At 37.2% G+C, this 26,948-nt stretch overlaps 1 protein-coding gene and 1 pseudogene across 18 annotated transcripts in view; one reads left to right on the top strand and one right to left on the bottom strand.

The window, feature by feature from the left end:
• The window catches only part of GLA1 (Folylpolyglutamate synthetase family protein), a 63,969-nt gene extending 39,152 nt beyond the window's left edge, over positions 1-24,817 (bottom strand). For 15 of the 17 annotated variants that reach the window (XR_016040128.1, XR_016040129.1, XR_016040131.1 and 12 more), the window contains exons 1-3: positions 24,730-24,817; positions 23,835-24,162; positions 6,616-6,713 (exon numbers count right to left, since the gene is read on the bottom strand). Coding sequence is in view for 6 of the 17 variants with exons in the window: in XM_088845943.1 (XP_088702069.1) it covers positions 6,616-6,713; positions 23,835-24,134 (398 nt within the window). In the remaining 11 variants the exon portion in view is untranslated. Of the gene's footprint in view, positions 1-6,615; positions 6,723-23,834; positions 24,163-24,729 lie in introns of all 17 variants that reach the window. The other 2 variants (XM_088845949.1, XM_088845947.1) reach the window with 1 other exon arrangement.
• On the top strand, positions 2,469-4,714 carry LOC148780402 (uncharacterized; annotated as a pseudogene). Its single transcript, XR_016040095.1, has 5 exons — positions 2,469-2,579; positions 2,685-2,878; positions 4,044-4,156; positions 4,304-4,361; positions 4,451-4,714. The product of XR_016040095.1 is annotated as an uncharacterized LOC148780402 (transcript).
• Positions 24,818-26,948: the final 2,131 nt, after the last annotated feature.

Genomic DNA, 26,948 nt, shown 5'->3' with positions numbered 1-26,948 from the left:
CCATCAAACAGACTGTCTACCACAAGTTATTGTGCATTTATTGCTAGAAATTTGGTTACATAGAGAAGAAGCAAAACATTGTGGCTAGATGAAGTGCAAAGGCCGAATATAGAGCAATGACATATACTATATGTGAATTAATGTGACTGAAGACATTGATGCAAGAGATGGGTTTTACTATTGCTGAGCCTATGAAGATGTATTGTGATAATAAAGCTGCAACTTATATATACAGCAATCTAGTGTTTCATGAGCGAACTAAACATATCGAAGTAAATCGTTATTTTATTTGAGAGAAAGTCATTAGTAAGTAGGTGTGTACTTTGTATGTGAAATCTATAGATCAGTTGGCAGACATCTTCATGAAAGCTCTAGGTCGTAATCTGTTTCAAACAATTTGTTCCAAGCTGGGCATGGATGACATCCATGCACCAGCTTGAGGGGGAGTGTTGAAAGTCCTTTTTTCTAATTTTTATTTCTTTTTTATTTAAGTTAATAGGACCTATATGTCCTATTTTAGTTTGTATGGGCAGTTTTGCCCTTTTATTTTATTTCTAATATAAAAGTGGTGTGAGAGGTGTGTGAGACCCAATTTGGAGTCTCGCATCACTCCTCCTCCCTCTCTCTCTCTCATTCCTTTCATCTCTCTCTCTCCCTTCTCTGACAACTTGCCTGCATTAAACAACAACAACAGTAATCTTGAGAAATTTATATTTCTACCTTTTCACATTTCTTTGAGCTCCACCCAATTTTTCTGAACACTTAATACAACTCCTTATTGTGGTAGAGCCCTGAATTCCGTAACCAGTGAGTTTTTACAAGTCCTGCTCACATATCAATTTGACTAGATTAAGCATGCTCCAAATGCACCAGCTTGAGCTTGGACCACATACATTCCATGGAGTAGCCTCCATTTAGCACAGTAAAGTTTTGGTGGACAAGCATCAAATACCTCTATTTTGTTTTTATATTTTCTTACATTTCTTTCAACTTCACACATTTTTGTTAGACATTTAATCGAACTCCATATTTCCAAGCATTGACCTCCAAAAGAAAAGGAAGCTTCTTTTTTCATCATCATCAAAGCCTTCTCCCAACAAAAAAGAAGCTTCTTTTCATTTTCTAAATCCCTATGTTACATAAATACATTGTACAAAGAATATGGAAGAGTGCAAATTTACAGTATTCAACATTCAAAATGAGAACCAAAGCAAAAAGAGACGCCACAGAGATATATTCCTTGATCTCATCTTGCACTACACCACTGCCAACTCAAGGAGTATCGGTCATCTCTCATATATCAGCATACAAGCCAAATTTTACGGTTTCGTTTGGACAAATTTTAAACTTGTCTAGTTTCAATTATGGGTTTAGAACTAAAATCTTCTCAAAAACCTATTGATGCAGAGATTCTTAGAAATGAATTCTGTATCCGCATCTAGTGATTTCAATGAATGTGTGAAACATAAAAAAATGATGTCGTTGCAGTGTCCATAACCATACCAGTGCAACTTAGCCCAAATCAAAATGTAAATCGAATGATTTTGAAGGTTCAACACTACACACCCTGGCAACAAAAGAGGCAATCAAGAGGATAATGTGGCAGAAATGTAACAGAAAATGAAATTGCAAAAGAAAGGTTTTCAGTCAGCATTTCCATACATCATCTCAGTGAGACTATTTTGAATCATAATCACCAAATCAAGGATTCTAGAACTTCTACAAAAAAGGGGGAAATTAATCACAATACTTATGCAACATCAACTATTTAATATTTTACCCAATTGCAACTATTCCAAGTCACGACCATGTGTATTTGGATGAGCATTTCGAAATTAAATCAAAAGATATAGGTAGAATGTAAAATAATTCATCTCTCATAGGTATTTGGATAGATTTCCCCATGAACAATAATGGCAGCTCATATGAAGCTGGCAGGTTCCTGCAATTCACATTGTTGAAGTTCAAAAATAACACACCTAGTACCATAAAACTGCGGGTAGCTCAGCAATGTGATAGACATCATGAGATTATAACATCTGAGCAGGTTTTAAAGTATGAAAGGCAACTTCATTTTCGTATCATTTAGTGTCAGTTTTAAATTAACTAATAATTTTTTCACAAATTTTTTTATCGGATGATACAAGCTATTCCTATCTAAAAGAAGCAGTATTTTCTGATGTTTAGGGCGTGCTTGATAACAGGAAGTGTCTTCCTGGAAGTTGAGAACTTCTTAGTACTGTTCAACTTTCATGTTTGATAAAAAATGAGAACTTCAAATCATAACTTCAATTTACTGTTCATCTTCTCAAGTCCTTTTGTAAAACCCAAAGGGCAGAACTCAAAATTGGAAGTTCGTAACTTCCTCTCCTTCGATAACCCTAGCCTCTTTTCTCTTCTTCGCCGCTGAGCACCCCTCTCTTCGCCGTTGAGCACCCCTCTCTTCGTTCATAGATTTTCCACCGGATAAAGATTTTTGTTCTGAAAGCCCTAGAAAATCCCTTCTCTTCCCTGCGAAGCCAGTGATTCGTCTTTCTTCCACAGCTCAAGTTCTTAGTCATGGCATATGAAGATGATCCGTGAGCTCAATTTATTTCACTGATTTTCCCAATTCTTTTTTGCCATTTTTTTCAGCGTGAATTTCCATAATAATTATTCCTTTTTTTTTGTTTTTTTCAATTCAGTTACCGTGATGAGGATGGAGAGCCATTGATGGATCCGGACATGGGTTCAAAACCAGAAGAAGACGATTGGCAAACGGAGCGATCACCCACGCCAGTCATGGATTCTGGTGAAGAAGATGAGCCTAAAGCTAAACCTAGAAAGAGGCTCATAAAGAAGAGTAACAAGGAAAGCTCGTCTGAAAATGATTTTTTGGGCTGATGAAGTTAAGGAAAACGAAGGTTTTTTAGCTGGAAAGTTGAAGGGAAAGGAGGGATCGAGCAAGAAGAGGAAACCAAAGGAAGAAAGGGCGCACAAGGAGAAGAAAATTAGGGCAAAGTCTTCAGAGAGAAGGCTTGGCAAGAGTTCAAAAGGTAAAGAATTTGGAGTTGGGTTACTTTTTACATTTTTTGGAGTTCGAGTTTGGCGATAAATTATTGTCAATACTACAAAGTTAGATTGATTGATTTTGTGAATCGTTGGATATTTTATATAAACAAAGAAATGGGGTTTTGAATTTGAGTTATCTAATGAGTAAAATGTGAAACAGAAAAATGCAGCTAGCATCAGTGAACAGTGCGGGAATTAAGGTCTGAATTTCATTACTTACCCAAAAAAAAGGTCTGAATTTCATCTCTCTAAGTAAGGTTTGATGGCAAAATTAGTCTTTCAAGGTGGGAATTAGGGTTTGAATCCTAGTTATCTTATAAAATATGTTTGCAAAGAAATTTTTGTTTATATTTTGTTTGCAAGCCATTAGTTTTTAAATCTGGGAATAAGGTTGGAATTTGACTTATCGTTTTGAGTGAAATATGGTCACATTGAAATTTGTGGAAATTAAGGATGGAATGGAGTGTCTTTGGTGTTTATGCACTTGAATCGTGGTTTTATGGCTGAATTTATGATAGGAGTAGACTTGGCAAAGAAAAACTATTGGATCCACTGAGTGAAAAGGCATTGCAATAATCCAAATCTCCTCATCTTCTATGGACATAACACACAAGGTTGGGAACTCTTATTGGGGAATTGGATTCCTCATGATGCATTCTTTGCTGATACTGAGTCAACAAGATGTGATATTTCGGATGGTTTGGGGAATATCCAAGCATGTTGGCTTAGAGACCTCCTCTTCCATCCCAATAAGGATTCCGAAAGGACAAATGTCAAATGTATCATCTACTGTCAAATTGCCAGACATCTTTCATTGCTTCATTGTAACTTTAATCTGATTAATACCCTACACTGAAATTACTAAGAGTTTTTCCTTCCAAAAAAAAAAAAGGCATTTACATTATTCATTATTTTTATTATGGATATCCTAAATCTTGTTTGAGTTCTTTCTCAAAATTTGGCCTGTTTCTATAGACGGTAGCCCCAACAAGAGTTTTTAGATCACGGTGTGCTATCTGTACTAAAAAATTGGCTAGAGCCCCTGCTAGATGAATGTTTGCCCAATATCAATGTCCGAACTGCTTTACTGAATATCTTAACTGATGTATGCACCTCATCATGCTTAAACTTCATTCATTGGATTGCTTTTCTGTGAGCCTTACTTGTATTTGTTCGAAATATAGGTCTTCAGTGCTAGTTCTATATGCATCTGATCTGATTGATACATGCTTGTGTTGCATGTATGATACAGTTGCCGATTGATGTGGAGCAGTTTGACAGAACAACTTAAAAAAAATGGCTTGGGGAAGGTTTGCTACCAACTAGCTTTTTTTTACAGATCTTTGTAGTCTGTGAATGGAAGTAGTGGGACTAAAATTTGATTTCGGTACCATGCAAGGTCATTATGTTTTTGTCATGATCTGATGAAAAGACCACATCAAATAGGAAGCTGGCCAAGGAATTGGTTGATAAATGGGTATGTCATGGTTCCCTAGTTTATTTGTCTTTACACCTAGAAATTTTGAGGAAATGTTCCTTTCATGATTTAGATTCTTCAGGTATTTTGCATCGCACACCTTTTTTGCCTTCCATCTGGGACGAGTGTGTGGGTGATCTCATTTAGTTGGTGAAATTTTCTTCTTTTGGATTCTGTTTTTTTATAGAAATGCACAAACGTTCAGCATTTTGAATGTCTTGTATTTCAAGAAGGCAGTCAAAGTGTTGCTTTCAACCACATGCTTCAGTATCTAAAACAAATGGAACAAAGCAAAATGAAAGGCTCAATTTGGTTTGAGCGTGCATTTTGCTACCATAGACTGTTACTGCAGCACATGCATCCAAACACAGCTCAGGACTGTTTTGGGGTAGAGGTGTGTGTGTGTGTGCATGTGTTCATGTGACTATCTATTTTGAAGGGTTCAAAAGGCCATATTGTTGGTCTTCTGTGAATAATAACTGTTTGCCTGTATTATGCATGGATTGATGGTGAGTAATACACCTCATAAGCTTTTTGGGTATATTGATAAGGTACTCAACTGCAATTTGTTTTGCAAGTTTAGGTGCAATGTTCACACAAATTCAATACATGTGTGTTCTTCTTGCAGGAGTTTACTTATGTGACTAAGTACAGAGGCAAGTCTTTGCCTATATACTTCAACGAAGTGGAGAAGATAGTTGGCAAGAATACTTCGGATTGAAGCCATGTGGAAGGGGGAAGAAATAAGTGTCAATGTCTTACTCAAGGGATCTCGGCATCTCAAGACTGTCTTCCGAAGCATCTAGTCTTTCCTTTCATTAAAGTTCTAATTGTTGTTTAAATCTTTTTCTTTCTTTTTTTTTAATGTTGGGAACATTGTGGGACAAATAACAACGCTGTTTTATTGTTGAATAAGATATATTTTTGAGGTTGGGATATGGACGGTGGTGAGAGAGTTTGTAATCGGTTTAAGAAAAAAGTCATCGACAACCTACTTATGAAATTTAAACACCTATTCCAATTCATATTTGTAAAAAGACTTAACAAATTGTATACCCACAATAGTTAAGAAAATATATTGATTTCTATTTTTTGAGACAGTCGATTATGAAACTAGTGATTTGGTACATAATATTGAATTGAGGTTGTGCTTGACATTGTCTACAGACTGCTTCAAGTTTAAGGTGCAATGAAGTTTATCATGCAACATCTGCTTCAATTGATGTACAAATATTTCTTTCTTTAGAACGCTTCTCTCACTCATCAATAGAACTCTCATAACACTCTCTCTTTCTCTCTCAATCCAACACACTTTACTTTCAATGGATATTGTATCTCAAAAACTAATATTATACAAATTAATAAAAAAATTCAATTGATATTGTATCCCAAAAAATAATATTCTACAAATTAATAAAAAATAAATAATATCTAGGTCTCAATTTTAACTTTTTACATCTTGCTTATTACTTGAAGCAAATCTGATACAGATACCCAGTTCTTTAACTTCCTAAGTGGTTATCTAATACAGAAACCAGGAACTTCTTAACTTCCCAAGAGGTTATCAAACACAGAAACCAGGAACTTCTTAACTTCCCAGGAGGTTATCAAACACAGAAACCAGGAACTTCTTAAGTAATTTCTAATTTAGAGTTCTTTAGGAACTTCAAATTTACAGTTCATGAACTTGCATCCAGTTATCAAATAGGCCCTTATAGATAACTAGTTAACTAATCCAAGTATCAAACTTGAGGTTACAATTTCTACAATTCACTATAGAATATTTCTGAGTCATTTAACTAACATTATTCAAGGTCTAAACTAATGACAGCAATTTTTATTCACATAATCAATTGGAAGATACATGTCTTCCATGCTAGCTGTTGTAGCAAGAGTCTTTAAATTAGCATAACAATTACCAATATATTATGACTTCTAAGAACATACAAACTCCCAAAAATCTATCAAGTGGAAAAGATTACTCAATACATTGCTGACGCAAGACTACAAGAAAAGGGAAAACCACAAAATAGCTATTTGAAGCATGAAACATGATAAACAAATGGTATTAAATTATATCATCATACCTAGTATAACAACCAACTGAATACCCCTCTTTCCTCAAAATATTGGATATGAATGCTGCAGTCGATCCCTTTCCCTTGGTACCAGCAATATGGATAGCCTATTAAAACTGCTAACTGAATGAGGAACAAGATCATAGACAAAAACAAGCATATTTTAAGTATAAATTATTAGAAAATAGAAGTCTTTATCACATTATTGTGCTAGCATTTAAATGAGCGAAACAGGTTAATATTTTTATAAAAAGAGAAATCAAAGTCGGATGCTACCATGGTGAACAAAAAACATAAAATGGATATAGCAATTACATGAAAGGATAAGTGAAGGGGGCAAAAGCGTGAGAAACTTCCCAACTAGGAACTCTCTAGGAAGAGCCCTAGAAAAGTAGCCAGAGAAGGATCAATCAAGATTGTGAATAAGTGACAGCAAACAACTTCAAAGAAGCCAGACTGAACTAAGAATATTGTCAAGGTCAAACAAGCAACACTGATTATATTATAACGTTTGTTTTAGGAATTCATACCCTCAAAGATAAACCAAATAAACCCATAGGTTCCTAACAGAAAAGCAATATAGTCAATGGAATAAAAATCAATGAAACTTTGGATAACCTTGTTCCCAAAGGCATCATACTGAAAAGAGTCCATTCTTACCAAGACAAAAAAAAGGGAAAGAGGCTAAGAACTATGGCATAGTTGAAACTAGGACGTGATGATCTTGATATGTGCTATGCCTTTAGACTTGAGAGTAGGTTTCCAATAAATCTACTATGGCAGATGAGCAAGCATCAAAACAAATTTCTCAAAAACAAAAAGGAACTAAACATCTGGATTATTGTATTTAAGGCAGTAAAGAATAAACATCTGCTTCATTGTTTCTACAAAATAGAAAAATTATGTAGGTATTTGATGAAGTAAACAGAAAATTAAAAATTTCCAGCAAAGCACAAGTACAAGTTGAGAGAAACCTGGTTTCCTTCCCAAAATCCCTAACTGTGGCTCCAAACTGAAGCTCCATTTTTTCTTCCCTAACTCACGTGAATGACCCTAGGCCCTTCACCTTTATTTATATTTAACTTGAACACAAAATTCATAATGAATTTACAACATAGTGCCAACTTGAACACAAAACTTGTAATGGCATTTAACCTAAGATAAAATAAAATACTCCATAAGCACTCAAACTACTTTTCAAAACAACTCTCAAAATCCTAAAAACATATATATATATATATATATATATATATATATATATATATATATATATATATATATATATATATATATATATATATATATATAAAACAAAGAAAATCCCTAAAAAACTTCAGACCCTAAAAATAAAATCTAAAATTAAAATAAACATCTTTTGAAATTAAAAAACAATTAAAAATAAGAATTATTTCGTCTTGCACCTCACTCCCCTAGCGGAAGAGAACTCGTTATGGAGTTTTGAAGTGTGTGAAGATGAATTCAACATCAAAACTATATTCTTCAACCTTCTTCTTTATTGGCTCAAACATTATTTGTAGTAAAGACGAAATCCTAAAAAATGGATCCTCATTTCTATAGTGCGGAATTTATCCAAATTTATCAAATTCAGCTATCCCTAAACTCGCATTGAAAAGCGTGTAGGAAACTTCAAACCCAATTTTATGGCCGTTAAGAGGCTTCTCGACATTAATTTTATTACTCTTTAAATCCAGGACCATAATTTGCGATTTACGAGTCCACCATGCCTCCGTTGTGCTACTCTGATTCCAATGCTTACCTCACTTGAATATTCTACCTCTTTGATATCCTTGAGATCTTCAGTGGGCCTTGATTTTGATTAGTTCTGCTACTGCCTTCTCTTGATATTCTTCACAGGCAAGATCCTCTTCCAAAACATCTTCATCTTCATCTTGTACCTTATAACAGATCGGTTCTCCTAAAAGATCTTGTTGCTGATCTGAGCATGTATTGAAGATCGGTGGAGAATCCTAGTCCACAATCTACTGTTTTTGGATAGAACCTACGCAAAATCAGCAAGCTATCAGGCTAAGTACAAGCAACAAAAAAAGAACCCTAAGGTTCGTCCTCACATCCAAACTAGGATTTCAAGTTAGAGACTTTGCTCTCTTCCTTTTGCTATAAATCACGTTGAAATGATCTTCTCCATTAACTCCACCAAAGAAAAAAGGTTAGTACAACTCTCATCTAATCTGGAGGTACTTTCCTTCTTATGTGGACCTAAAACCCCCATCTTTGACAAAGAAAGTGTTTTTAAACTTATCATGAATAGTGCGCATGTCATACTGCCACAACCTGCACAATAATAAATGACACGCATCCCTAGGAATGACATCCCCTCATATCTCATCTTTGTAGTGCTTTCCAAATGAAAAAGAAACTAGACAACTTTTAGAAACTATTACCTCATTTACTTTCTTGAACCAAAATATCTTGTATGGCGTTGAGTGGTCTATGGTTTTCTATCTAGAACTTCATCTAGTCTATGATCACTTGAGAAACAATATTTTCACCAACTGCCCCCATCAATGATAAGATTGCAAACTTCGCATAGGTTGTGCATCGGATGTGAAAAATATTGGTGCGCAACCAATCTGCCTCATCTGCTATTTGGGGTGTAATCATGTTGCACAAGATCATGAAAGCCTCACTATGGTCACTAAATCTCCCTTCTAGCTCTTCTTTCTCAGGTTCTTCAGCATAAACATGGTCTCCATCAAAAGATAGGTAGCTGTCTTCTTCAAGAAACTCCTCAACAAGGTTCACAAATTTTCTATTCACGCGCTAAGAAGACGTATCTGATTCCCGAACATTTGACACACTTAGTAATGTTGAAATTTCAGTGATTCGGGCAACTAGAACCCCCCCCCCCCCCCTAACCCCTTCCCCAATGAAAAAAAAAATCTAATATCCTGCTGTTTAGATGAACCAGCAGGTCATGAGGTCTGTCCAACCACCACATACCAATTTCTCCCTTTAAAAACACTTCCATGGCCACTTGTACCACACTGCGCTGCGCCCACCTTGATGATGGATGCCTTTGCTGAGCTTCAATCTTAATTGCAAGGTTGTAAACTTCATCTAAAGTCCAGTAACATAGTAGCACCACAACATCTTCTATAGATGTTCTCAGCCCACTTAAATTCATTTCTCCTTGATGAAGGTTATTCATCCTATGATAAAGGGAGGGCAGATAATTTTACGGTAGGTATTTCTTCTTTAATTTCTCTTTTATCCTCTACCAGATATTAATTTTGGGCTGTAACATTCTCTCCCTTGTAGCCCCTAAGTTGTTCCCACCATGCCGAGGCACCTTCAACTTTATGGCAATAATTTTTTACTTTTTTATTTTCAGGGACCTCCTTCTAATAAAAAACTTTTCTTACAGTATTTAACCAGTCTATAAACTCCTTGGTTTAAGGCTAACAGTCAAACTCAAGAATATCCATATTCAAATTGAAAACTCTAGAGTGATATCCCCCACATCTAGGGTCTTCTATCATTTTCCTCTTCACTCGACTTCTGACACAGTGCACGTCAGTGAAAAGGGTTGTACTCGAAATCTTCGAAGGGGGAGAGATCACCGTCTTGCGTATGATTGATGCCAACAAATTGTCGTGCAAGCTGCTGCACCTACCTCTTGACATCCTTAATCTCTCCATTTCTAGCATCACGAGGTAGATGTAGGAGAGCACCACTTCCACATCTCCTTCTTGCTACCACAAGTTCGTCGAAATCATAATCATCATTATCTGAGCCTTATCCTAACGAAATTGGGGTCAGCTGCACGAATCTTGTTATTCCATTCTGCACTATCAATGGTCACACCCTCCGCTAAACTATAAGGCACCATATTTATTCTCACTACTTCCATCCATATCCTTTTGCGCCTTCCACTTGAACCAAATAGCCCCTCCTAACTGATGTTGTTCTAGGTTGACACCACCTCAATCTACTTTCTCTTATCTTATCGCCTATTAAAGTCACCCCTAAGTTTCCTTGGATGAATTCACACTAAATTCTATCCTTTTTTATCTTGCTACTCATCCATCTCAGCATCCTCATCTCAGCTACACTCATTGTATGGATATATTGTTTCTTGATTGCCCGACATTCTATCTCACAAAGCATGGCTCGTCTCACAGTTGTCCTACAAAACTTCCCCTTTAGTTTCATTAATATGCGACGACTACATAAAACTTCGGAAGTACATATCCACATTTTTTTTAAAATCTTCCTCAATTTCTCCATTTTCATGAATTATCGAACCCTGATACCAAAAAAAATCTCTTTTAGGTACTTCTTGGCCGTCAATTTTGCTAAACTTGCATTTCATATACTTTACCTTAATCCGGCTAATTTAAAAACATTTAGATTCCAGAACACCCCTCCAAAGTTCTAACTTTATGTTGATGCCATCTCTAATCCCATAAATCAAAACTACATCATCCATAAACAATATACACTACGATAATTTATCCTGTAGATGCCTACTTAACTCATCCATAACCAAAACAAAGGGCTATGGGCTCAACACTGACCCTTAATATAAGTCTGTTGTCACTAAAAACTCACTTCCTTCCACTAGTTATCCTCACATTAATTAGCGCTCCTTTGTATATATCTCCCACCATGTTGATATATCTTCTAGAGACTTATTTCTTTTCCATCACCCTACCAAATTAACTCTCTAGGTACCCTATCATATGCTTTTTCTAAATCAATAAAGGCCCGGTGCAAGTCTTTTCTCTTCTCCTTAAACTGCTCAATCAATTGCCTAAATATAAAAATAGCCTCAATTGTTAACCTCCCATGCATAAAACCAAATTGATTTTTTGATACACAAGTTTCATGTCTTAGTTGCTGCTCAATCGTTTTCTCCAACAGCTTCATTGTGTAGCTTATAAGTTTGATGCCTTGATAGTTCAAACAATTTTGTATGTCTCCTTTGTTCCTATAACTAGGTAATACAATACTTTGACTCCATTCATCAGACATTTTTGTTCTCACCATCTTGTTGAACAGTTTGGTCAACCAAAATATGCCAATCCACCAAAATCATAAACCCCTATGCAAAAAAAATCAACATTCCTAGGATGAAATCAATAAATTCCAAGCTAAATTCAGTAAACCTTGGCCTAAAATCAACAAAATCTTGGTGGAAATCAGAAAAAGGCTGGTCTAAATTCAGCAAACCCTAGACTTGACCGAAGATTTCCGCCCTTGCTTCCCACAAAGGCAGCCCCACTAACTCCATGCGAAATCTTCACTAGTCATTATCCGTCCCTTGACTATCTTAGAGTATGGGGATGCTCGGCCCATGTCCTAATCCCATACCAAAACCGAACCAAGCTGGATCCTAAACCATCAAGTGCATCTTTATAGGATACCCAAATCATGGTAAAGGCTATCGTTTCTTCAACCTAGAGAATGGAGCAGTCCTAGAGAGTACGGATGCTCACTTCTTCAAGGATGAGTTTCTCGAAGCAAGATGTAGTCGCAAGAAAGTCGATCTCTTTGAGATAGCTAGTGACAAGGTTGAAACTCGAGAACCCGAACCACAAGCCCTTAGGAGAAGCAACCGAATTAGAAGACCACCTGATTTTTCACCTGTCTGGGGGAACACTACGAAAGAATTGCGGAAGAACCAGGCGATGAGCCTTCAACCTATAAATAAGTATTATCCAGTCTTGAAAGCACCCAATGGTAAAAGCTATGAATGAAGAATACCTCTCCATTATTCAAAACTGGGTTTGGGAATTAGTGCCTCTACCTCATGACCGAAAGTCTATAGGATGCAAGTGGGTGTTCAAGAAAAAATTGAACTCTGAAGGAAAACTAGAGAAATACAAAGCCAGACTTGTAGCCAAAGGGTTCACCCAAAAGGAAGGGATAGACTACAATGAAACCTTTTATCCAATTGCTAAATTCCGTCCAATTAGGATCCGGATTGCCATAGGAGCCCATTTTGACGTTGAGCTCCACCAAATGGATGTCAAAACAACCTTTTTGAATGGGGAGCTTGAGGAGGAAATTTATGTGCAACAACTTGAGGACTTCAAAGAGAAAAGAAAAGAGGACTTAGTATGTAGACTTAGAAAATCCCTTTGTAGCCCTAATCAGGCTTCGCGATAGTGGTACATAAAATTCCAAGAGGCCTTGCCTAGGGCAGGATTCGTCTCCATCCAGGAGGATTACTGCATCTATGTTAAGGCAAGTGGTGTGGCTTTTATCTCATTATATGAGGATGATATGTTGATTGTCAGTAGCTCAATGGCTCTAGTTAGGGAGACTAAGGATTTCCTTTCGCAACACTTTGGTATGAAAGACTTAGGGGAAACATCATATGTATTGGGCATAAAGATAACAAGAAATAGACAAAAGCAGACCATTCAACTTTCCCAGGCCACCTATTGCAAAAGGGGGTGTTGGAAAAGTTTGAGATGGACAAATGTCAGCCCATATCTACCTCTATAGATAAAAAGACCAAATTAAGCCTGCAAATGTGACCGACTAAAGAGTATGAGAAGAAAGCCATGGAAAGAGTGTCACATCGCATCGCAGTAGGGTCACTCATGTATGCAATGTCAGGAACCAGACCCGACCTGTCATTTCCCATGAGTGTGATTAGCCGCTTCCAATGTAATCCTGGATTGGAACATTAGAAAGCAGTTAAGAGAGTACTCAGATATTTGAGAGGGACTGTAGACTATGCACTCACATATGGAGGGGGACGGACATAGTTATACAAGGGTACTCAGATGCGGACTATCAAGGAGACCTTGATGACGCCAAGTCGACATCTGCGTATGTCTTCATGCTAGCAGGCGGGGCAATTTCTTGGATGTCCAAGAAACAATATGTGGTGGCACTATCCACTATGGAATCCGAATACGTGGTGTGTTGTCAAGTAGTCAAGGATGCTGCATGGATAAAGAAGTTTCTCAATCAGCTTATGTTGAGCCTGTGATATGCCCGTGTATGAGAATCTTCTATGACAACCAATCGACAATATGTGTATCTAAAGAGACGTTTCCACAAGAAGTCCAAGCACATCAAGTCGGCATACTATTACATTCGGAACGAGGTCGAACTTGGAGAGATAGAGATTGTGTATTTCCCCACAGAGGCAATGATTGCGGCCCTTTAACTAAGGGGTTAGTGGCGAATGTGTTTGCTAAACAAGTACATGGAATGGGGTTGAGAGAAAGTGATGAAGAGAGACTGCAAGGCCTTCAAAGGCCAAGTGGGAGACGTTAGGATTTTGTAGCCATTTAAAGGCCTTATGAGAGCATGTACTGAAAAATATATAATGAATTATTGACTCCAGTGGGAGTATGGTCCAGCTTGGACTGTGGGGCACTAACAATGCCTGAGACTCACATGAGTTTTAACAGGCTATGACTCAATGTGAAGTCTAGTCCTAGGCATCGTGTAAGCACAACCGATAAAGGTTTCGATGTGGGGTTATCCCTAGATGAAGTTGGAGATATACCCAAGATAGTTGGCCAAAGAACATGGATTTGACCCCTATCTGTGATGGATGGCCTGAGAGGACAAGGGTCTAAATCCTCATCATTACCATCACACAGCATGTACACTAGATAGCCGTTCAGAAAGCGACCCTTTGAATAAGGGTGTGTAACGTGTACATGTACGAAAGAGATGACTCCCTGTAAGCCTGGATTGTGCTGGAAGGACCTATGAAACATACTGCTGAAATGGGCTATGAACTTGTCCTCAGGGAGGGACCTATAATCCATGGTCTAGGATAGTATCTTCTCTACTTATTGGCTGTCTTTGATAGTCCAATCATGAACCCCTACGATGGGTTGTGGGTCATGGAATAGGTTGGGTCAGTTTGAAAAGGTGCAGTGAGAGGGTGGAGTTCTCAATGTTTTTGTCATAATCCTAACTCAATAGATCCAATTCCCATCAAACTTTCTTAGATATGTTTTAAATATTTTTCAGATATTAAAATGAATTTTTAGACCTTTCTAGGTATTTTATTTTATTGAAATATGATTTTTAAATAGAGAAAATTCAATTTCCTGGATTTATTATTTTTGGAGTTTTTATAAAAATTATTTTATTATCTCAAAATTATGTTTAGGGTATTGGGAGCCCATTGACTTCATTGGGTCCACCATTGTGGGGGTGTAAGGCCCACATGGCGACCCACCTCCTCCATACTTTCCTAAAATAATGGCAATTATGCCATATGTTGACTTGATATTTTAAGAAACCTTTTTGTGTAGAGATTTTGATTGATTTCAAAAAAGAATGGTGTAAGAAATTGAATGTGATTGATTTCAAATTAGGAATGTGTAAGAAATTGATTGCTTTCTCTACACAAAAAAATTTGATGGGAAAGGATGGCTGATTTAGGGAATGAATGATTCCTTTAATCATGATGGCTGATTTAGGGAATCAATGATTGAGATCTCTTCACCCCATAGGTCTCCAAGATCAAACGTCAAGATTAAACTTCATGATGATGGCAAAACCCTAACCTTAGAAACCCTATAAATACTAGCTATGGGGTTCTAACTCTCACACTCTATCTCTCTACCAAATCTCTCTCTCTCTCTCTCTTATTTTCTCATCCAAATTAGGGTTTAGGAAAGAGTTAACCCTAAGGGGTGGCGCGTCCAAGCCACAAAAGCCCTAGCACTAGGTCCTTGCCTCATGCTTATGCGTTGAGCCTTGGTCAAGGAAATCCCATGTGATGCTCTCTAAGGATTTTGCCTAGGTTTCCCCAATTGTGAGGTGTGTTCTTGAACCAAGATCTCATGCGCCATTGATGGAGGGGACCTGGATTGGGGTGTACGAAGTCCTTGGGGGTAACCTGAGGCAAGGTACACGTAGTTTTATACTTCGTGCTTCTGTTGCTTCCATTTCTTTCTTATGTAATTTTCAGTTTTATATGATGAATGTAGTTTTCCTTTAATGGCATGCAAGTGAAAGGTTTTGAATATTTCATTAAGTCAAATTGTATATTTGGACACTTGTAAGTGACCCAGGTGGCAATACGTATAAACGAGTAAAAACAAAAAAAATTAATCGGTAATGACTTGCCCAATCACCTAGTCCACCTTTCACACACATGACCAGCCCACCGAAGTCTACTCTCTCTCATCTTATCGCCCATTGGCGCCACACCTAAATTTTCCCGAGTCGATTCATTTTGAATTCTATCTCTTCTTGTCTTGCCACTCATCCATCTCACTATCCTCATCTCCACTACACCCATTCTATGGGTATATTGTTTTTTGTCTGCCCAACATTCCGCCCCATAGAGCAAAGCTGGTCTCTGAAATTAAACAAAAATGAAAAATAAAAATATTTTTTTCATGTATCAAACAGACAACAATCCTATTTGGCCTTTGAAAATAACCTTCCAGCAAAGAATGTTATCTACCATCAAAAACATTCAAATTGATGCCCCGATAGGGGTCTCTAGGAACCACATCTTACGCATTTCTATCAACCTACTAACATAGTTAACTAACCCAATTAACTCTTGTTACCAAAACCGCCTGGTCCTTCCCTTCCATTGTGTCCAAAGAATAGACTGGAAACAACAATCAGCTTGCTTCCTTGATGAGGCCCAAACTGCTTCAAGTTGACAGAGTAATGAGTATCTTCTGTGGGAGCAGCAGATTCCTCATAATTATCGCGTATATTTGGAAGATGTGAACCCTAAGAGAACTACATAGAAGAACAAGAAGAGCAAGTATTTCTTGGGATAATTTTCTAGCTATTTTAGGGTTATTTTCAGCTTTTTTAACTGTTATTATTTTTCTAGACCAATGGGGACTTTCTAGTCATTTTATTTATAGTCAAGGTCATTTATCTTAAAAGTCACTCAAATTAGGACATAAGAGTCAAAGTATTATTTGCACGCACACTTAATGTCTTTTACACATTAAATAAAATGCAAATAGTGCTTCGTGTGGGGCATAGGAGGTTCATGATGCGGGAGAAGGAGAAAGAATATAACAAGCCAAAAAGTATACGAAAAAATAAAAGATTGAGATATTATACCCTCTCTCAAGGTTTGCAAGGGAGTCTACACCAAATATCTCTTCAAAAGACCCAAAAACAATTTTCTTACTTTAATTCACCAAGTTCTTCAAAAAGAGACCTCTTCCCTTTAAATACAAACTAAAAAACTAATTAAAAAATAGAATAAAAACCATAAAAACTCCTCACCCCAAAACAATAGAATAAAAACTATAAAAGATTGAGAGATTATACCCTCTATCAGGATCTGCAAGGGACTCCACCCCAAAGATATCTTCACAAGACCCAAAACAATTTAGTTGATCAATTAACCAAGTTCTCCAAAAAAGAGCCTCTTCCTTTCAATACAAATTGAAAAACTAATAAAAAATAGAATAAAAAAACCACAAAAAACATCTCTTTCCCCCACCCTCCCCCCCCACCCCAAATGTTTTCTCTCTCTATCTTCCTCTTTTTCCATCACGTGAAGACCTGTGAATTTAAGAAGCCCCCACCTAGACTAAACACATCATTATCCTCTTTTAACATGTCCTAACCAGTTCATCATTAAAATAAAATATATTTTTCAATTCTACCCCTCAAATCTCTACAACACAAAAAACAAAAAAAAACCCGAAACCTAAAAACTAAAAATAGTAAAATAAAAATAAAAAACTCATTACATCAGTTCATTTATGTGACTTTCCTGGAAACAAAGAGAGAAAGATTTGGCTTTTGAAGACCTAGTTAGGCTTTGAAGAAAAAAACTTGGGTTCTTTTTTTTTGCTGCTTGAGATGGACTGGAAGCTTGTTGATTTTACGTTTTCATTCAAATTTCCTATATCAATTTGGTGTTAAAGCTCATGTTTCTTCAACAACCAAGCCAAGGAACTACAACCAAGTCCAGGGTATGTTGATTTTGGTCAGGGTTCAGCCTTGATTTTGCTAATTTCAGCTAGGTTTTGATGATTCTCAACCTAGGGTTTGTAACTTCGATGAACCCACAATAGTGAGAAGGGGTTGTGGTAGAGGGGATTTCATTAGGGGGTTTTGATGATTCTTTACGTAGGGTTTGCAACTTCGGTGAACCCATAATAGCAAGAAGGGGTTGTGGCAGAAGGGTTTTCATTAGAGGTGGCAATTGGTTGGGTGGGCCAGCCTGGGCTGCTTGGCTCGGCCCAAAAAAACTAAGGCCTGGGCCACAAGATGTGGCCCAAGGCCCGGGCAATCACAGCCCGAGAGTAGGGTTAGGCCGGGCTTCAGCCAGGGCCATGACAAAGCCAGCCCGGGTCATTTTTTTTCTTTATTTCTTTCCTTTACTTTTCTTTGGTTTTATTTGGCTCGGCTTGCCACTAGGGCCAATGTCGGGCCTGGGCCTAGGCCACTTTGACCCAGCCTAGGGACTAGGGCCGGGGGCGGCCGGCTCGTTGCTAACCTTAGTTTTCATAAACCTACTTCGTGATCCCAGAGCGGAAGAGAATGAAGACCTTAGAAGCGAAGTTCAATAGCTTACACAACAATTTGCAACTATTAATCAAGTTAACCTTTTCCTTAAAAAAAAAAAAACTCAAACTATCAATCATGGGCAAGACGGTAATCTTTCAGCCAAGAAGATCTCGAGTACAACCCTTTTCACTATCATGATCCGCTTATGGATTCAATTGATAAGGACAATGATAGAAGGCTAGACATGGGAGGCATCAATCTAGGGATGTCGATTTGAAGGTGGATATACCTGATTTTGACAGTATGTCTCAACTCAACGAGTTAAATAAAATACTGTAGAAAGGGTTTTTGCTTAAAAGAAGGTTTCCGATAATAGAAAAGTAAAAATTATTGCTATAAAACTGAAGAAAGGTGCCTAGCTATGGTGTGCTTGGGTTTGGGGCATTTAAAGCCCATGAGAGCATGTAAATATAACAAATATAGTGAATTGTACACTTCTTGAGTGTATAATTGGTTAGGTGGTCTACGGCTTGGGTCATTTCAAAAACCCTTTTCATTAGGCACTACCATTGAGGGTTTCTGGAGGGTCATACCTTGTGGAAGTCCGAGAGATGCCCAAAGATGGTTTGTAGGCAGGAGAACAGGAGAACTTTGTGATCCACTGTGTGAGATTATAGGCTAATGGGAGCAAGGACTATAAATCCTCAACAGACTTCCGCATGACATGTACATATGACAGCCGTAATCTGGGAAGCAACCCTGTAGAAGGACACGTGTATATGTGCATAGAGAGAGTCCCCCTTGCACTATAGCGATATGTGCATCAAACTTTCGTTTTTGTTTTTTGTGGGGGGTTTGGGGGGGAGGGGGGTGGACTACAATCCGCATATTGGAATCGTAGTTCCACTATTTATTGGCCAGCTTTGACGACCCATTCATGAGCCCCTGGGCATGACTATAGGTCATGAGATCCCATTGGGTTGGTTTGAGAAGATAGTTGTGGATCATGGTTTCTAACTTGGGCAGAGTGCTCTGACAACTGCTTTTCTTGACTCATCGGCATCAATCCACTACTAGACGCATTTTTGAGTTTTAAAAAAAAAAAAAAAAAATTAAGAACCTTAGAAATACTTTTTTCATCTTTAATTATAATTATGCATTTTTTTAGTAATTTGAATTTTTTTTTTGAAAAATTATTTTTTGTTGTAAAAATCTAGAAAATGTATAATTAATATTTTACAATTCAGTAGGCGCCTAGTTTTAAGTGGGATCCACATCCCAATTGTGGATAGGCCACATAGAGGTGGGACAGGGGGCCCACAAAGGCCACACATCTCACACACAAAGTGAGAAGCCCATATTTAAATTTAGAATATTAGTTGTTTTAAGGATCCTAAATGTATTAGGAGTCCTATTTGGATTAGGATTCTTACTTGGACCAAGATTCCTACTTAGGTCAGAATTTGTATTAAAATATTATATGTCTTAAGGTGTTCTGATCGTATTAGGACACCTGTTTGGATTAGGATTCCTACTTAGACTAGGACTCTTGCTAAGATCAAAAGTCATATTATTAGATTATTAGTTTTAAAGAGTTATAATTGTATTAGGAGTCGTATTTGGGAATAGGATTCTTACTTGGACTAGGACTCCTACTTAAATTAGAACTCAAATTAAAATAAGTCTGACTACAAGTTAATATGAGTCAAAGACTCATGGGATAAGGTTCCTATAATTTCTCCCTAAATTATGATGGTTGATTTTTTGAATGGATGGCTCAAATTTATTTTTCGCTCTCACCTCACAGATTACCAAGAAACTTATTGGTTAAATTGAACTCCAATTAAGACAAGCAACCAAAGACCTCTCGAAAACTATAATTTGTTTTTTTGGGTGGACGGGCGGTGTTCACCCCTTATTTCATTGATTCAATTTTCTAACATCTCTTGGTCTCTCTCCTCTCCATGCCTCATCTCTCGATAATTTCTCTCTCTTATCTCTTCCTTGGAGGGTCACATGCACAACCCAAGGATTCCTAGGGTGGCACGCCAACCCTAGGGCTAAACAAGGGGAGTACACCCGGCCTGGGTTTTAACAGGGTGGTGCTCCACAATGGCATACACTAAAAGTATTCAGAAAAACCCTACACCCAGTTCATGCTTTCACACCCCAGTTCTTTAAAGGGTATTGCCTAAGGAGTTTCCCAATATATAGAATTCAGCAAGACCAAAGGTTCAAGAAGTGTGCTATCCTGAACGACCAAAGAGAACTAAAGAAACCTCCCTTGTATTGAGTCCGGGGTGACCCTAGGCAAAGTTTCGTAACTCTTCCTTGGCTAATTTAGTTGTTTTTCAAATTAGAAGGTCTAAATTTCTATTTATATACAGAAACCTTGTTTGTGTTAGAATTCAACTTTGAAAGTTTGAATTCAGTTTTTTTAATAAAGTTTTATTTTGGCAGTAAAAGTAAAACATCCTAAATTGTAGTAGTTTTTATTATTATTATTATTATTATTTGTACATTATATTGTGGCAATTAGAAGTAGAAATTCCAGTTATTAATAAAGAAATTTTATAATTGATAGCTTGAAATTCTACGTAGCCACACATTTCATGGTGGGAACAACTAAGGTTAGAAGGGTGAGAATGGGACAGCCCAAAATTTATACATGAGAGAAAAATAAAGAAAAATAAAAAGACAAACACCTCCCTTACAATTTTGACACAACGCATATGAAGTCCTTTTTAGTTGATTATTGCTATTTTGACAAGCATTTATTATTATTATTTGATTCCAAAATTTATTTTTCAGTTTGGACAGCTTGGTTTAATGTGCCCAGGTTCCTCACAGTAGAGCCATGCCTCATCAGATGAATTACGTAATGGCTTCTTTTGATTTTTCAAATTATTCACCTTACCTTTATACCTATTTATATTGCTCTGCCCATTATTGTTGAGTTCTCTAGGATTTTAGGAATAGGAACTCTGAGCAAAGGGGAGGTCATTGGACTTCTTCCTAGCTCTTCTCTCAACTTCAACACTAAGGTGCATAGGAAGGTTTAACATGGTGATGCCATGTGATGAGTGGTTCAGAGCTATAACCACTGACTCCCAAGATGGGGGAGTCATATAACCATTTATCTAGTCTTCTTTTGGCTCGACCATTAGCATTAAATTCTAAAGTTGGCAGATTGGACTCAAGGACATAATCGACCCTATCTTGGAATAATGTGTATCCATCATTTCTTTTCCACATAGAAAAGTTTGTTCCATAAGTTTTCAAGTTTTGATAATTACGCTATTACTAAACCCAAATGCCACTCCTTTTATATGCTAGAATTCTAAAATAAATAGACAACCAAAGCAACTAGAAGTAAACAACAAAAATAAATTACTTAGATTAAATCTTGGAAAAGACTGACACGATAGTGGAATCAATGGGTTACAAAGCAACCATCAATTTTGGAGTCAAGTTTACCCAAAACCAGCAGCCAATTTTGGGATCTCTCAACATCATATCGAAACCAAAATCGGCCTAAGGACAACAGCAATTTTAGGTACCAAACTGCAGCAAAGCGAGGCTTGAATAGGTCCTAAAACATCAGCAAAACTGTGGGTTAAATAGCAGAAAAATGTGCCTTGAATGGACCCAAAAAAAAGCAGCAAACCCCAGTAGTCGAATAGTAGCAAAATAAAGCTCAAATCGACCCAATAACAACAGCAAACTTGACGATCGAATAACAGGCAAATGAGGCTCGAATCGACCCAATAACAGCAGAAAACTTTATGGGCCAATTAGTAGCAACTTGAGGTTGCTTATTTATTTATTTTTATTTGAAAATGAAGAGAGAGGAAACACCAAAATTGGGCGTAGAGAGAGGTGATTGATAGATCTCTTTAGTTACATGCAATTCTAGAGAAAGAATATGCGAGAGTGATAGATGGATAGACGTTCACCTACCTTATCGAGAAATAAAGAATGGTCATGGCAATAAAAGTAAACTTATGAAGCCATAAGTACACAGAGACGAATGAGAGAACCGATGATGAATGGTTAAAGAGAATGGAAGCCAAAAAACGGAACCAGAGAAAAAAAAGGAGGCAAGGATATACTCTATTGATGCTTAGAATCTTATCATCTCTAAGAGAGAAAGTCCATCTAATATATATAGGGATTGTATACTATAAAAACGTGTACTTCTAATACTTGGAAGTCACAATAAATTCTAGCCATTGGATGTGTGTCACAAAGTTCAAGGAATTTTATTTTGGACCTTGTGTCAATTCAGTGACATACCTTTAGCCATCCAATTTCACATCCAACGGTCAAAGAGATTTGTGACCTTCTTGTACTAAAAGTAAATGGTCTTATTGTATATACTTCTTCCATATAACAAATTTATTTCACTTATGGTTCTAGGAAGGAGGAGGAAGATGGTTCATATTTTTACATCAAAGAACCAAAAAGAATATTATCATCTCTATTGATGATATACTCTATTGACGCCTAGAATCTTCTCATCTCTAAGAGAGAAAGTCTATCTAATATATATAGGGATTGTATACTATAAAAACATTTACTTTTAATACATGGAGAACACAATAAATTCTAGCCATTGGATGTGTGCCACAAAGATCAAGGAATTTTATTTTGGACTTTGTGTCCATTCAGTGACATACCTTCAGCCATCCAATTTCACATCCAACGGTCAACGAGATTTGTGACCTTCTTGTACTAAAAGTAAATGGTTTTATTGTATATACTTTTTTCATATAACAAATTTATTTCTCTTATGTTCTATGAAGGAGGTGGAAGATGGTTCATATTTTTACTTTGAAGAACCAAAAAGAACAGGAGACCAAGACTAAAACAAAAGATAGAAAGGGAAGAACATGGGACTTGAAATATATAAAGAAAAAAACAAGAATGGAATAGGAGATCGTGGAATGGGGAATGTAATAAAGAAATTCAATAACAAATGAACAAAATCATTATCTTTATCCAAAAGATCACACAAATCAGCGAAGGAACATTGAAGAGCATAGAACCCAAATGACTCTCTTTCATAAAGGATTTTTAGTTACTCCAACATTCAGATGTCCCTGGTATATCTATGACAAAGTGGCCCTTAAAATATGGGATTATAGGAGTTATCCACTAACAGTTTGGGAAGGCATTTCTCTCTCTCAAAATCCTTCATAAAAATAAATAATAAATAGACAATATTTTTAAAATAACATATATTCAGGTAAAGAAAATATGTGGCACATGTGAGGTCTGGTGGTCACACTTATCAAAAGTTTGAAGTAGAATGTCCAGCAGTCAATATCCCTCTCAAGGATGTAACTCAACAGGGAAAACAAAGAAATAAGAATGAATTGATCATATTAGCTTTTTGAAGTCTCATTACATTTCCAGTTAATCAACCAAGGAAATGGTTAAGTTAGTAGATATAAAACCATAAGAAGCAACTAAACTCTAGTTTCCCAGAAAGGGAGCAATTAACAACATAGACCAACATTTCTAGACAAAAGAATAAGACCAATAACAACGTAAATGAAGAATATTTTTCCAGAGATAGACAATTATCAGCCCACATTAACACCAAAAGAGAGTTTAGCTTCAAGTTTTTGCTAACACACAATTCATCGAAAAACACAAAATATCCATCCACAATCAAATTGAGAACTTCCTTTTCATTTTTGTCCTACAAAAAACAGACCACAATCTTCAGAAACAAATGAAGCAAAATCCCTTACCTTGAACTTAAGATGGGGATCCCCAAGGCGATGAAGCAAGCGCCTCATTCTACCAAGATCAAACCCATATTCTGAGTCTGTTCCAGCACCTGTGGGTACACCCAACCTCTCATAGTTTTTCAAGGTTTCCATAAAACCCATGAATTCTCCCATTTCTGGGACCTCTGAGTCAGGAGTGAGAGAGTAGTAGCTCCTGAGACCACCCATGATCAAGTTTTGAGTTGCTGTGCGAAAAATTTTCAATCTATGGAAGAACCCATCATTGCAGAGAAATGATAGAAGAGGCTTGTGCACCACCATCTATGTTATGATGTTGCAGAGATAACCCCTGTTGGGAAAAGAGTCCTTTCAAGATTAGTCCAATTTTTGTACTAGGAGGGTAACTTGTAGGGAAAATCATAGATATCCCAAAATCAACTTTCTAGACATCCTATCCCCAACGCCTTCAACACTGGTTTTTTTTTGTATTTAACCCCCCCTCAAAAAATCATAAAGTTTAGAACTAAAATGCCCTTTTTCTCTCTTCCCCTGTACTTTTGTATTAACACTTTTTTTTAAACCTCTTTTTCTCCCTACCCGCCCTTCTCTTACTTCCTCAACCTCTCTCTCTCTACCTATCCTCTCTCTTTCTCTCTCTACCCGCCCAACTCTTACTTTTACCAAGCCCATCTGCCAAATAGGTCTCCAACTCCATTGCCAACCTGGTGGCTCGAGTGGTCTCGATTAGGAGTTCGACAAACACCCTAATAAAGGTCTCAGTGATTCTAACTATGGCGAATTCAGGGGATGCACAGAGGTTTCTTCGTCTGAGAATTATAACTGCACCCAAAAGGGCTGATAAACTACCAGCATAGCCATACATTTTGCTGTCTCTTAGAAAGATTGTGAAGATTACCTATGGAATTAGGGAGATGTAACGAACGGCTCCCTTGTTCCACCCATGCTAACGGCTACCACAATGCCTGCCCAATAGCCATTGTCTCTGCTGTACAAAACGCCTAAGAGGACAGAGAGGGCTAGAGGGAGAGCCCTTGAAGCCCAAATGATTGATTCTTTGTTTGTGAAGGAGAGAGAGTTGCAGAGAGCAGTTTTGATGGCTAAATTATGGTTTTTGTTTTGTGGGTTCGTGGGTTCTTCGACGGTGGGGCGCGATCTTTGATCAACTTGATTGGGGGTTTTGAGATGGGATGGGGGTTTCTGAGTGGAACTGGCCGAGGCAATAGATGATAAAGAGAGAGAGGTGGGTTCTAAGGTCCTGAAAGAGCTTGGCAATGGAGTTGGCTGATGGGCTGGGTAGCGAGATAGAGAAAGGGTGGGTTGAGAGAGAGTGTGAGAGAGAAGCGGGTAGAGAGAGAAAGTGCTGCCATAGAAAGAGAGGGCGGTAGAGAGAGAAAGAGAGTGGGCGGTAGAGAGAGAAAGTGTTGCGACATTTGAAAAACGTAGGAAAGCCGAGAGGGAAAGGATATTTTGATCTTAAATCTCTTATTTGTTTGATTGGTGTTATTAGAAAATTAATTTTGAGTATATTTTTTTTTGGGGTGAAAAGTTTTACTGCTCCCTCGAGAACACATTGTCCATTTGCTTCCTGCATTAACAAGAGCATTTTGACGGACATGTTTGACAAAAAGAAACCACACCCTTGAAAGAAAAATATTTGAAAATGAGTCTTTTTTTGTACTTCGTTTTTCCTTTTGTGGTTCATCGTATGTTATCATTCAGATCGAACAAGCCAGTTGCAACATTTACCTTTTCTTTTTCTTTTTTTTAGTTTATAAAAGGTTGCAACCTTCTTTGTAAAAAGAAGGTTACCATGGTCTACACCATGTATTTTTTAATTGAACAACGTAGATTTGACACATTCTAAAATAATTTATAAAAGCTATACATCTTTTACGATAGTGTCAAGTCCATACTATCTAAATAAAGGGTTAGGTTTGCATAAGGTGTCCACCTTATACTTATACTATACAAGTAGTTTGAGAATTGGTTGGGGCCTTGGCGTTAGTACCAACAAGTTCTATAATGAAGTATTTGACTCCATTCTCACCAAATGGTAGGGGCCCATATCCTCATTGATTTTCTCTTTTTTTTTTCCTTTGTTTTATACTATACAAGTAAGGTGCACATCTAAATTTTGCTTGAATAATTAGTTTTGATGTTGGAAACCTTATAATGGTTGGAATATCCATATCAAACTCAAATTATGAAATTTAAAATTTCAAAAATAGTGCAAATCAAGCTGATCTACATGCACTTCAAAATTTTAAAATTAGATGTTCTAGATATCTTGTTTCTAGATCCACCATTTTTCTTTTTTAATGTTCACAGCAACTTTCATTAATATAGAGCGGAGCTCAAAATTACGATAGAAAAAAAAAGAAGAGAATAAGCAATAAAGAGACTAAGCTCTATACTCCAAATATGACCCATCTAAGACTAACAAAACACAAACAACCCTTAACACCTACGGGCCCCAAAACACATGCAACCTCATAATCCTTGCTAAACTATACACAACAACTTCCACATGCGACAAACTCCATAGCATCCCACTCAAACTAAACCACAAACAAGACCTTCAATAACAAACTTACCTTTCAACAGAAACCTCACAAGCCAGGGTTGGAATAAAGTACCAACCAGCACATGAACAACGACACCCAAGAGAATGACAATTCGAGCTTGGCAGCGTCGTTGTGGGGGTTGGGCACAACTAGCGGCCGAAATGCAGGGTTTAAAAGTGAATGAAAGTGAAAAGAGAGTCAAAAAACTAAAGTGAATGAAAACTGGAGAAGAGTTGTGAACAAGCTTAAAGGAAAAAACCAAGACACTAAGAGAAAGGGGACAAACTCAATTAACTATTCAAAAAATTTTACCATATTACCATACACAGGATTCATCAAGGTCAAGAAACAGACCATCCCCCATAATAGGCATTAGCCTTGGCAAGATACAATGGACTTCAAAAAATGAAGTCAAGGAACATGATGGCTAACCCCCCAAGGAGGGTAACCCTGTCTTAAGCTTTAACTTAAGCGTGGAGAGTTAAGAGTCGACCAAAAGGGAGAAGGCTGAGAGCATAAAAAAAAGTCATAGATGATGGTGGAGGGTGAA

This window comes from Amborella trichopoda, chromosome 9, assembly GCF_054954075.1.
Source record: "Amborella trichopoda isolate Santa Cruz 75 chromosome 9, AtrichopodaSantaCruz75HAP2 v2.0, whole genome shotgun sequence".
NCBI classification, from domain to species: Eukaryota; Viridiplantae; Streptophyta; class Magnoliopsida; order Amborellales; family Amborellaceae; genus Amborella; species Amborella trichopoda.
This window is presented reverse-complemented; position numbering and strand designations above follow the sequence as displayed.